The sequence below is a fragment of the Pseudorca crassidens genome, chromosome 2 (assembly GCF_039906515.1).
Source record: "Pseudorca crassidens isolate mPseCra1 chromosome 2, mPseCra1.hap1, whole genome shotgun sequence".
Lineage (NCBI taxonomy): Eukaryota > Metazoa > Chordata > Mammalia > Artiodactyla > Delphinidae > Pseudorca > Pseudorca crassidens.
Window position 1 is genome coordinate 164,982,738 of NC_090297.1, and position 12,828 is coordinate 164,995,565.

Consider the following 12,828-nt stretch of genomic DNA (forward strand, 5'->3'; position numbering starts at 1 on the left):
ATACCCTTTGTGACCCAGGGGAAGTGACCACAAGATCAGCAGATGATGACCAAGAGTTGGGCTACAGCAGTACCCCTGGACTGACCCACTTGTGCAGCCACACCAGAGACACTAGGCTTAGAGAGTGGACAGAGCTGTGTGGTCTTAAGTAAGTTACTTAACTGCTCTGGGCCTTAGTTTTCTCCTGTGTATAAATGGGGAAACAATGATACCTCCCAAAGACTGGGAGGATGAGAGAAGGGAGGAAGCTCAGAGCTCTGTGGGGACGAGCATGTAGGCGAAGATGCCCACTCTGCGGTACTGTAGTTATCAGGATATATTTCTTTCCTCCCTCCAGAATTGAACCCAGTGGTTCTCAGATGCGAGTGCGCATCAGAATCACCCAGAGCGCTTGAGGAAACAGCCTGCCAGGCCCCAGCCCCAGAGCTTCTCTTTCAGGAGGACTGGGGTGGGGCCCCAAGTGGTGCCGATCCTGCTCGTCTGGGGACATCACTTGGGACATCCCTGCTCTAGAGTCTTTCCAGAAACCTTGAGACCCTTGCAGGCAGGGACTCCCCAGCATCCAGCAGTGACCAGCACAGAGTGGGAGGCTCAGCCTGGGAAGAGTTACTCTAGGACAAGCACAAATTCTCAGTACAGCAGCTGGTCACCACGAAAAGAGGTGGTGTTGAATGAAAAAGAGGACACCCAGAAGAGCCTCAAAGTCATGGTGGTTTGGGGAGGAAGCTGGACTTGTATCTGGGGAGCAAACTCTGAGGTTCAAGGCAGTGCAGTCACCCATGGGTTTTATTGGAACTGTTGTCAGAGGCGGAACGCTGGGCTGGAAGGACCGTGGCCCCGGTGACATTGCAGCCTTCAAGAGTGCTCGTTGGCTGGCTTGTCCCTATGGGAGGCTTTGTTCTGCACCTGGAGAACACGTTTGCCCTGGGAGGGTCACTGTGTCCACTGGCCTTGAGCCTTTATCCGAGGCTGACCTTGAACGTATTCACATGTGGACTCAGTCCAGGATTTTTTTTTTTTTACCACCTTTATTGGAGTATAATTGCTTTACAATGGTGTGTTAGTTTCTGCTTTATAACAAAGTGAATCAGCTATACATATACATATATCCCCATATCTCCTCCCTCTGCGTCTCCCTCCCACCTCCCTAACCCACCCCTCTAGGTGGTCACAAAGCACAGAGCTGATCTCCCTGTGCTATGCGGCTGCTTCCCACTAGCTATCTATTTTACGTTTGGTAGTGTATGTATGTGCATGCCACTCTCTCACTTCATCCCAGCTTACCCTTCCCCTCCCCTTGTCCTCAAGTCCATTCTCTATGTCTGCATCTTTATTCCTGTCCTGCCCCTAGGTTCATCAGAACCACTTTTCTTTTTTTAGATTCCATATATATATGTGTTAGCATACAGTATTTATTTTTCTCTTTTTGACTTACTTCCCTTTGTATGACAGTCTCTAGGTCCACCCACCTCACTACAAATAACTCAATTTCATTTCTTTTTATGATTGAGTAATATTCCATTGTATATATGTGCCACATCTTCTTTATCCATTCTCTGTCAATGGACGCTTAGGTTGCTTCCATGTCGTGGCTATTGTAAATAGAGCTGCATTGAACACTGTGGTACATGACTCTTTTTGAATTATGGTTTTCTCAGGGTGTATGCCCAGTAGTGGGATTGCTGGGTCATACGGTAGTTCTATTTTTAGATTTTAAGGAACCTCCATACTGTTCTCCATAGTGGTTGTATCAATTTACATTCCCACCAACAGAGGGTTGCAAGAGGGTTCTCTTTTCTCCAGCATTTATTGTTTGTAGATTCTTTGGTGATGGCCATTCTGACTGGAGTGAGGTGATACCTCATTGTAGTTTTGATTTGCATTTCTCTAATGATTAATGACGTTGAGCATTCTTTCATGTGTTTGTTGGCAATCGGTATATCTTCTTTAGAGAAATGTCTATTTAGGTCTTCTGCCCATTTTTGGATTGGGTTGATAGTTTTTTGATATTGAGCTGCATGAGCTGCTTGTAAATTTTGGAGATTAATCTTTTGTCAGTTGCTTTGTTTGCAAATATTTTCTCCCATTCTGAGGGTTATCTTTTAGTCTTGTTTATGGTTTCCTTTGCTGTGCAAAAGCTTTTAAGTTTGATTAGGTCCCATTTATTTAGTTTTGTTTTTATTTCCATTTCTCTAGGAGGTGGGTCAAAAAGGATCTTGCCGCGATGTATCTGCCTATGTTTTCCTCTAAGAGTTTGATAGTGTCTGGCCTTACGGTTAGGTCTTTCATCCCTTTTGAGTTTATTTTTGTGTATGGTGTTAGGGAATGTTCTAATTTCATTCTTTTACATGGAGCTGTCCAGTTTTCCCAGCACCACTTATTGAAGAGGCTGTCTTTTCTCCATTGTGTATTCTTGCCTCCTTTATCAAAAATAAGGTGTCACTCCAGGATTTTTATTGCTATGTGAACCTTGGAGAAACCCTTTCCATTTGGAAATGAATGAACTGTTTTGCTCAGACAGTGGTCCTCCATGCCCAGCACTCCGACCGCCTGCCAGATGTGAGCCACCACCTGCCAGGAGAAACATTCTCTCTCCAGCCTTGCGGCCAAGCTCAGAATCCCGGATCCTGTCAAAGAGCCCATTATGAGTATTATTTGTTAAGGATCAAGCATTTAACTTAGCCCAGGAGAAGCTCTAGCCCCAGCCAGCGGGATTTGCAGGCTAACTGTGTTGCCCAGGGAGCAGAGGTGCCCCTGCGTGCAGGCTTCCCCATTGCCCATGGAGACACCACGGCCCGTAACTCACCCAACGTGAGGTCCGCGGCTCTGCTGAGCAGGCAACTAAGTCAAGAAAGGGAACCCACTCTGCTGACGGCTGGGATTAAAGCTAAATGAATTCCACTCAAAGGAGAGGCTGCCGACCCTTCTCCCTCTGGTCTCATTATCTTAATTAACAGCGCTTGGCAGGAGTATTGAGGCCCGCATTGACTGTGCTCTTCCTGTTACCCCTCAGAGCCCTCGACACAAGTTAACCTCAATAATCAAAACCCAGTTCTCCACAGCCCTCTGAATTTCCTACCAGCCCTCTTCCTCTAAGAGAATCACGGGGCTTCTGGGTTGGAGGGAATCCTTTAGACCGGCGTCTCTCAAAGCATGGCCTGAGGACCACTTGCTTCAAAGTACCTGGGCTAGGGCTTCCCTGGTGGCGCAGTGGTTGAGAGTCCGCCTGCCGATGCAGGGGACACGGGTTCGTGTCCCGGTCCGGGAAGATCCCACATGCCGCGGAGCGGCTGGGCCCGTGAGCCATGGCCGCTGAGCCTGCGCGTCCGGAACCTGTGCTCCGCAGCAGGAGAGGCCACAGCAGTGAAAGGCCCGCGTACCGCCAAAAAAAAAGTACCTGGGCCATAAAATGCACTTCCCCAGCTCCACCTGACCTACCGAACTGAATTTCCGGGAGTTAGGCTCAGGTAGCAGCAGTGTTGGTTTTTTCTCTTTAATTTTATTTTCTGATTGTGGTAAAATATACAGGCATAAAATTCACCATTTTAACCATTTTAAGTGTCCAGTTTAGTGAGCATTAAGGACATTCACATTGCTGTGTTACCCTCACGATCAGCCATCTCCAGAAAGTTCTCATCATCCCAAATAGAAATTCTGAACCTACAGGACCGTAGCTCTCCCTCCTCCCTCCTCCAGCCCGTGGCAACCTCTGTTCCACTTTCTGTCTCTCTGAATGTGGCTACTCTAAGGACCTCATCTCTGGAATCACACAGTATATGTGCTTTTGTGACTGACTTATTTCACTTAGCATAACGTCTTTAAGGTTCACGTATGATGAAGCATGTGCCAGGATTTCCTTCCTTTTTAAGACTTTATAGTATTCCATCGTATGTGTACCACATTTTATCTCATTCGTCATCTGTCAGTGGGCATTGGGATCGTTTTTACCTGTTGGCTATTGTGAATAATGCCGCTATGAACGTGGTGTGCAAATATCTGTTTGAGTTCCTGCTTTCAATTCTTTGGGGTATATATATGCCCAGAAGTGGAATTGCAGGGTCCTGTGGTAGTTCTATGTCTGATTTGTGGAGTCAGCAGTTTTTCAAATTTATTTTGCAATACGTGGGCCTCTCACTGCTGCGGCCTCAGACCCCAGAACAACCTCACCTCTCAGATGGGACCCAGGTACCTGGATTGTTTTTAAAGTCCCCCAGTGATTCCAATGTATGGCCAAGTTAGAGAACCATTGGTTTATACCAGTGATTCTAAAATGTGGGTGTGTACAAAATTTGCATACTTGTTAAGAGTACAGAGCCCTGAGGCCCACCCCTAGGAGTCTCATTTAACTGGTCTATTGGAAGCCTGGGCTTCAGCGGGCTCGAGGCTCCCCAGTGGTTAATGTGTCGCCAGGATTGAGAACTTCCTCCTCTCGTTCAGTCTCTTGTTGAAACAGGAACCAGCTGAAGCTGCTGGAGGTGACACTGACCACTCAAGTCTCTGAGCCCTTTGGGACCTGAGTCCGCAATGGTCCCCAGAGATGATTCCCAAGCCAGTCCCATGGGTTCTCCAAACTCTATCACACAGGCACAGAGGGTAGACTCATATATAGAACCTCCTTTTTTTCTACTCTTAATTGGAACTGTTAGCCTTGAATGAGAGTTCAGTCAGTTCTGCTATAATGCTTGTTCTGAAATAATGAATCTGTTCCAACACGATTGACATATTAAGGAACAATATTGATATATTAAGGAACAACATTAACATATTAGTGAACATGAAATTTGCATATGCTTCTATGCCATATCTTAAGTTTAAATGAAGAAAACTGTACCCAGCTGAACAGAGCTACCTATGAGGAAGGAAAAGACCTCAAAAATCTGCCAGTGACCTCCTTGCTCCACCTGTGATTTGAGCCAACACCCATCCCCAACTGGTGTACAACTTCCCCTGACACCAAATAACCCCCTCCATCCAGCACCTCACAGTAGCTCCCGAGTCAGCAACCCTCAGGTCTTTTACAAGGTAAAGGAATATTTATTGTAGTGTGTATGTATTTCTTAACCACCTAACACGTATAAGATGGTGCTACCATTTTTATGAGGTTTTCTGGTGCCGCTGATGAAGGTTTTGAGTGCTATACGCCGTCTTCTTTTTTCCCAGAAGCCCTGTGGTTTTATTGTGTGATTCTAAGTAGCTGAGTGATTTTTAGGAAGGAATGCCTATGTCGCCTGATGGCAGAACTAACAGTGTAAGTACCTGTCGCTACTCACCATCTTTTCAATAATGGTTTAGGAGCGCGCTGTCGGGTTCCTCTACCTGCTGCCTCAGAGAACTCACTCCAGCCACCAGTGCCCTCCTCCGCAGGGTCAGAAGCTGCGGTCAGCGACCTGCATTCAGGGGTTTGGGGTTTTAGGTCATTTGATCTCTCTTGGGTTCCCAAAGTCCATAGCTGCTGCCCACCTGGTCTGTCTCACTGCCTACACTTCACTCTGGCTCACTCATCTTTCTGAGGTCTGGTCGGGTCTGAAACAACTTCATTGCCTGGTTCTTATCTTTGAATTAGATTTGCCCTGTATCAGTGTTCATTCATATTTATTTCAACGCGTTTTAGCTCCTGGCTCTCATTCCAGGACACCCCTGCGTGGGTGGTCCCTCCTCCCAGCTTCTGTCTTCATGAATAACCCCTCCAGACTCCTGTCAGCTCAGCTCACCTGGCCCCTCTGCTCACCTGTCCTGGCACCTGACCCAAAGAAGTCTGCTTCAGAGATGAAGATGTAGCTGTTTCACACCTTGCTGTATTTCATAAGAAAATAGGTCTGCACGATATCTTTGTAATATGACATAAGCCCAAATAATTTTCTTTAAAATCTGTTTGTTCAGCTGGCCTTATCTACCTTACGGTTTAATTTTATTTATTCATTATTTTATTTATTTTTTTTGCGGTACACGGGCCTCTCACTGCTGTGGCCTCTCCCGTTGCGGACGCGCAGGCTCAGTGGCCATGGCTCATGGGCCCAGCCGCTCCGCGGCATGTGGGATCTTCCTGGACCGGGGCACGAACCCGTGTCCCCTGCATCGGCAGGCAGACTCTCAACCACTGCGCCACCAGGGAAGCCCTAATTTTAGCTTCCCTATTATGGACTTGAAAATTCAGTATCTTGAATATGTATTGTTTGGGGCTTTCTTTCACCTGATATTACTACAAATTCAAGTCAAGCCACCCAGTACAGTGTAGGCATTTGGAGGCCAGCCCTGAGTGGTCTGTAAAAAGACAGAATTGAAACTAGACATCTTAACTCTGTTATTCTGAGCTGGTGTTCTCACTTCCATGTCTCTGCAGGGATTTTCCCGTCAGATTACATAAGATGAGAATTCATTCTGATGTTTGGATAAAACAACAGCTGCAAAACTGTCAGCAGCTTGGGGGCCAAGCTAGTTCTTTCCTGACAATATGAGTTCAATATCAGAACACATTTATCTTGCAGTCACTTAAAATCCTCATTTGTGAAATCAGAGTCTCTAGTCTCTCTTCTTCTAGAACAGAGGTTGGCAAACTACAGTATTTGGACGGCGAAGCCTAAAATATTTACCATCTGGCCCTTTACAGAAAAAGTTTTCCAAGCCCCGTTCTAGAACATAAAACGTGGTGGTTGTTATAGGTAGACTAAGGGTTCTCATCATGAGGTTGAAAGGGGTAGCTTTCAGGAGGTCAGTAAACCCTCTGAAATTGGGTGCAAGTTTTGGTTTATGATGCAAATGTGCAGTTTTGGAGAGCAAAAGGGCAGGCTTGGTCTATTGTGTTTACCACTGTATCTCCTCTTCCTAAAACAGTGCCAGATACATAGATGCTCAGCAGATATCAATGGAATAAGTTATTGAGGAGGGGGATGCTGAAGAGACAGGCAAGAGCTGGATGAAGGAAGACTTTGCAGGGTTTTATTCCCAGAGCAGTGGGGGGAGAAGGGAGGGTTCTGTGCAGAGAGGCGTGGTATCACCTGGGTTATGTTTCTAAAAGAACACCCTGGCTGCTGTTTGGAAAATGGAGAGTCAGCCCAGATATAAGAGAGACCAGTGAGAAGTCTCAAGTCTAGCCCCATCAAGAGATGGCGGCTTGAACCGAGTAGACTTGGAAGGTGAAACTGACAGGACTTGCTGAAGTGTGGGTGACGTTTCAGAGAACAGAGGTGACCCTGCTGTTGTTACCCTGAGCCTCTGGGTGGAAATGGTGGAGAAATTAAGAGCCGTGATAAACATTCTCAGCGAGTTTTTTCTAATGATTATTAAATGCCTCGTTGTTTTTAATAGTAGGTTATATTTAATTACTACCAACAGGAAATTGTTTAATTTCAAATATGAAATGGCAATAGTCGTACCCCACCTGACAGTATACATCAGTATACTGCCCTGCCCTACTCTTAATGTGTAAATGCCTGCTTTTGATATTTTGGGTCAACTCAGAAGTCAATGTCTACTTCTGATTTGCTGTAAATTGTGTGTCGCAGCCTCAAAGGTGCTATGGAAACCCCACCACAAATTACCCCAACACAGCGAAACGTCTTCAGAGCCGGCAAGTGGTCCAGGGCTGGTGCCCTCTCTAGCACCATGACTGCTTCACGCTGTCTACCCTGATATTGAAACTGTGCCAGTGATGGTTTTATAAACCAGGGCCCTCTTCCTATTTCTGTCTTTTCTTTCCCCCTCATTCTCCTGCCCTCTGAGCCATGTAGGTCTTTCCTTACCCGGCAACAGAGGCCTTCAGATATTACACATAGAGCAAGTTGAATACTTCGCAGGCACCGAGGTGGAGGTGCTGTGCAGATGGGTAGAGGCGAAGCTCTCTGAGGGGTGGGCCCTCGTGCACTTTCTCTGTACCCTTCACAGCTCCCAGCACAGCACTGGGAACATAACCAGATACACTCATTCAGTGCCGTTTGCTGCTGTGTGTGTGAAGCAAATGCTCAACTCAGACAGTGAATTCACCTATTGGGCTTAGGCAAGGGGACTGTTTTTTGTTCAGTTGTACACTCATGGGGTCACGCAGGTGCCAGGCGTGCAGGAGGTGCTTAATACATTTTTCTTCAACTGTTGAAATCTGACTCTTTGTGGAAAACGACGTACCCAGTTTTTATATTATGAGATGCACTGTGTAGGGAGTAAGGATGGATGAATGAAGATGACCTAGTATCCTTGACAGGTTAGAAGGGGAAGAAAATCAGTGGATTTATTTTCCAATCTTCAGCTGAGCCTGCCTTGGGCTAGGAATGGGGTCCCTGGCTGAGGTGAAGTTAAAATGTATCTCCTCCTGCTGTTTTCTCCAACTTCCATCGGCAAATCTTGAATGAATGAAGGCACAGACTTAGGAATGAATGCAGAGTTATCATAAAGGTTAAATGAAATATTTCGAAAGTACTTAGAACTGTGCTTGCTATGTAGAAAAATGCAACATAAATGATAGAGAGTGAGAAAAGCTCTGTCTACACCAGACAGCATCTGCCAACAGCTACAGCCTTGGATCCAGAGAAACAAAGGGTCTAAGAAACAGCCACATCACAGAGGAATCCCCCAAGCCCTAAGCACCCGTGCGCAATGCCTTGAGCTTAGATTCCTGTGTTTTCACTCTCCCTTCTTCTCCATAGGATCATGGGAAACCTCCTTGACCTTCTCTTAAGAATGGTGCTCATGGCCAGTCCCGCGCTTGGAATTTCTTCCTGCTTCTTCGATGGTTGGAGAGCCGTATATCGTTTCTGCAACCTCACCCAAGTCCCCCAGGTCCCCAACACCACCAAGAGTCTCCTGCTCAGCTTCAACTACATCAGGACAGTCACAACCGCATCCTTCCCCTTCCTGGAGCAGCTGCAGCTGCTGGAGCTCGGGACTCAGTTTACCCCCTTGACCATTGACAAAGAAGCCTTCCAAAATCTGCCCAATCTCAGAATCTTGGACCTGGGCAAAAGTCAGATAGACTTCTTGCACCCAGATGCTTTTCAGAAACTGCCCCATCTCTTCGAACTTCGACTGTTTTACTGTGGTCTCTCCAGTGCTGTATTAAAAGATGGTTATTTCAGAAATTTGGGGTCTTTGACTCGCTTGGACCTATCCAAAAATCAGATTCAGAGTCTTTACCTTCATCGTTCATTCCGGGAATTGAATTCCTTGAAGTCCATCGATCTTTCCCTCAACCAAATAACCACTGTTTGTGAGCACGACCTCAAACCCCTCCAAGGAAAAACACTCTCCTTTTTAAGCCTTGCTGATAACACCCTGTACAGCAGGGTCTCAATGGACTGGGGGAAGTGTCTGAACCCATTCAGAAACATGGTCCTGGGAACCCTAGATGTTTCTGGCAATGGCTGGGCAGTGGACATCACGAGAAACTTCAGCAATGCCATCAATGGAAGCCAGATTTTCTCTTTGGTTCTTACCTATCACGTGATGGGTTCTGGGTTTGGCTTCAATAACATCAAAGACCCTGACCAGCACACCTTTGTCGGCCTGGCCGGAAGCTCAGTGATACGGCTGGACCTTTCACATGGGTTTATCTTCTCCCTGAACTTCCAACTCTTTGAGACGCTCAAGGAGTTGAAGGTTCTGAATCTCGCCTACAACAAGATAAACAATATTGCAGACAAAGCATTTTATGGACTCGACAACCTCCAAGTTCTCAATATATCACATAACCTTCTGGGGGAATTGTATAATTCTAATTTCTATGGACTACCTAAGGTAGCCTATATTGATCTGCAAAAGAATCACATCGGGATCATTCAGGACAAAACATTCAGATTCCTGGAAAAATTAAACACCTTGGATCTCCGGGATAATGCTCTTAAAACTATTTCTTTTCTTCCAAGCATACCTAATATCTTCTTGAGTGGCAATAAACTGGCTACTTTGCCAAACATCGCACTTACAGCTAACTTCATCACCTTATCAGAGAATAGGCTGGAAAATCTGGATAATCTCTACTTCCTTCTCCAGGTACCTCATCTCCAGATTCTCATTTTAAATCAAAATCGCTTTTCCTTTTGTAACCAAGACCATGCCCCTTCAGAGAACCTCAGCTTAGAAAAGCTTTTCCTTGCAGAAAATATGTTGCAGCTCGCCTGGGAAGCCGGGTTCTGCTGGGATGTTTTTAAAGGGCTTTCCCATCTCCGAGTCCTATATTTGAATAAAAACTACCTGAATTTCCTTCCACCAGGAGTATTTCGTCATCTGACTGCACTGAGGGGACTCATCCTCAAGGACAACAGGCTGACCGTTCTTTTTCCTGGCGACTTACCTGCTAATTTAGAGGTCCTGGATATATCCAGAAACCAGCTCCTCTCTCCTGATCCTGATTTATTTGCATCGCTGAGTGCCGTGGACATAAGTCATAACAAGTTCATCTGTGAGTGTGAACTTAGCACTTTTATCAATTGGCTCAATCAAACCAACGTCACAATATTTGGCTCTCCGGCAGACATATACTGCATGTACCCGAGCTCCGTGGCTGGGACTTCCCTCTACTCTCTTTCCACGGAAGATTGTGATGAAGAGGAAGTTTTAGAGTCCCTAAAGTTTTCCCTTTTCACCTTCTTCACTGTCACTTTGACTCTGTTCCTCGTGGCCATCCTCATCGTTACGAAGTTTCGGGGGTATTGTTTCATCTGTTATAAGAAAATCCAGAGACTGGTGTTCAAGGACCCCATCAAGGGAAGAGAATCAGAGACGTACAAATACGATGCCTATTTGTGCTTCAGTAGTAAAGACTTTGAATGGGTGCAGAATGCTTTGCTCAAACACCTGGATGCCCAGTACAGCGACCGAAACAGATTTAACCTGTGCTTTGAAGAGAGAGATTTTTTGCCCGGGGAAAACCATATCGCCAACATCCAGGATGCCCTGTGGAGCAGCAGAAAGGTTGTCTGTCTCGTGAGCAGACACTTCCTTAGAGACGGGTGGTGCCTTGAAGCCTTCAGTTACGCCCAGAGCAGGTGCTTAGCTGACCTCAGTGGCATCCTCATCATGGTGGTGGTGGGGCCCCTGTCCCAGTACCAGCTGATGAAACATCCCTCCATCCGAGGATTCGTCCAGAAACAGCAGTACTTGAGGTGGCCTGAGGATCTCCAGGATGTTGGCTGGTTTCTCAACAAACTCTCTCAGCTCATTCTAAATAAAGAAAAGAAAAGGAAGAAAGACAATGACATTCAGTTGCAAAGTGTAACCACCATTTCTTAGTCAAAGGAGCACTTTTCCACTTATCTCAAGCCACAAGCAACTCTTCCCTTTTTATTTCCACTAAGTTACCATTTGGGGTCCTTTATGAAGTTGTTGTTTTCCTACGATGAGAACCACATAAATCTCTTGATTTTCATAGCAACACGACGTTGTTTCACTGATCTCTAAATGCAAAGTAATAGATCTAGAAAATTGCGACTGCCCGCAACGGTTCCCACTCTCCATCGATTTCCTTTCAGACCCGGTAACACTGTTCTCTCCTTTTGCATCGACTACGGGATATATCCTAGTCGTGGAAAGGGCACCTTGGGAGAAGTTACAGATGGCCGACACCCTTTCTCCAGTGTTCAGTTCCAGAAGGGGCTGCTCGGTGATTCTGAGGGCTCTGTACATGGCAGAACAACATTAAGTAGAAAACAGAGAGAAAGAGGTGTGCTTCCTACTATATCCATGGGAACAATGCCACTGCTCAGTGTAGGTCACTCTCAGTCTCAAGGATAAAAGGTGGCTCCAAAGAAGCTGGGTTGAGAATAACTAGATCTCTTAGGGCCATATTGCTCCTCTTCTTCTCACCTTTTGGGTCTAACCCTAGTGGGCCGTGAATATTCTTTTTGGCTTGCAACCTTTCTTTTGGGCTGGCTTTCAAGAACCTCCGTGACTTAGCAACAACCTATTTCAGCTTTATTTCCCCCTATATCTCATTTATCAACCACTCAGTCTGTTGCAGAAAGAACTTGTACTTGGACCAAGAACCTGGTTTGAGTTCAGATTCTGCTGCTCATGAGCTGTGTGACCTCGAGCACGTTACACACCCTCGCTGGGCCTGTTTTCTTATCTGTAGGCGTGATTGCCTCTACCTCACAGAAGATGCCATGAAAGTTAAATCGACCAGGGATGTCAGGGCATCTCCGATCTTATCCCTTCTTTTTCTTTTTTTTTCACATCTTTATTGGAGTATAATTGCTTTACAACGTTGTGTTAGTTTCTACTGTATAACAAAGTGAATCAGCTATATGCATACGTATATCCCCAAATCCCCTCCCTCTTGCGCCTCCCTCCCACCCTCTGTATCCCACCTCTCTACGTGGTCGCAAAGCACCGAGCTGATATCCCTGTGCTATGCAGCTGCTTCCCACTAGCTATCTATTTTACATTTGGTAGTGTATATATGCCCATGTTACTCTCTCACTTTGTCCCAGCTTCCCCTTCCCCTTCCCAGGATCTCAAGTCGATTCTCTACGTCTGTGTCTTTATTTCTGTCCTGCCCCTAGGCTCATCAGAACCATTTTTTCCCTTAGATTCCATATAGATGTGTTAACATACAGTGTTTGTTTTTCTCTTTCTCACTTACTTCACTCTGTATGACAGACTCTAGGTCCATCCACCTCACTACAAATAACTCAGTTTCCTTTCTTTTTATGGCTGAGTAATATTCCATTGTATATATGTGCCACATCTTCTTTATCCATTCATCTGCTGATGGACACTTAGGTTGCTTCCATGTCCTGGCTATTGTAAATAGAGCTGCAATGAACATTGTGGTACATGACTCTTTTTGAATTATGGTTTTCTCAGGTTGTATGCCCAGTAGTGGCATTGCTGGGTCATATG

General features: G+C 45.8%; 1 protein-coding gene across 10 annotated transcripts in view; it reads left to right on the forward strand.

Annotated features, from left to right (window-relative positions):
- Nucleotides 1-12,828, forward strand: part of TLR5 (toll like receptor 5) — a 55,163-nt gene that overhangs the window by 12,762 nt on the left and 29,573 nt on the right. For 6 of the 10 annotated variants that reach the window (XM_067729670.1, XM_067729676.1, XM_067729671.1 and 3 more), the window contains one exon: nt 8,637-11,359. The exons of 3 other annotated variants lie outside the window; for them this stretch is intronic. In XM_067729670.1, coding sequence (XP_067585771.1) covers nt 8,641-11,217 — 2,577 coding nt within the window. In that variant the 5' untranslated portion in view covers nt 8,637-8,640 and the 3' untranslated portion in view covers nt 11,218-11,359. Of the gene's footprint in view, nt 1-8,636; nt 11,360-12,828 lie in introns of those variants that run through there. One more of the 10 variants, XM_067729677.1, reaches the window with a different exon arrangement.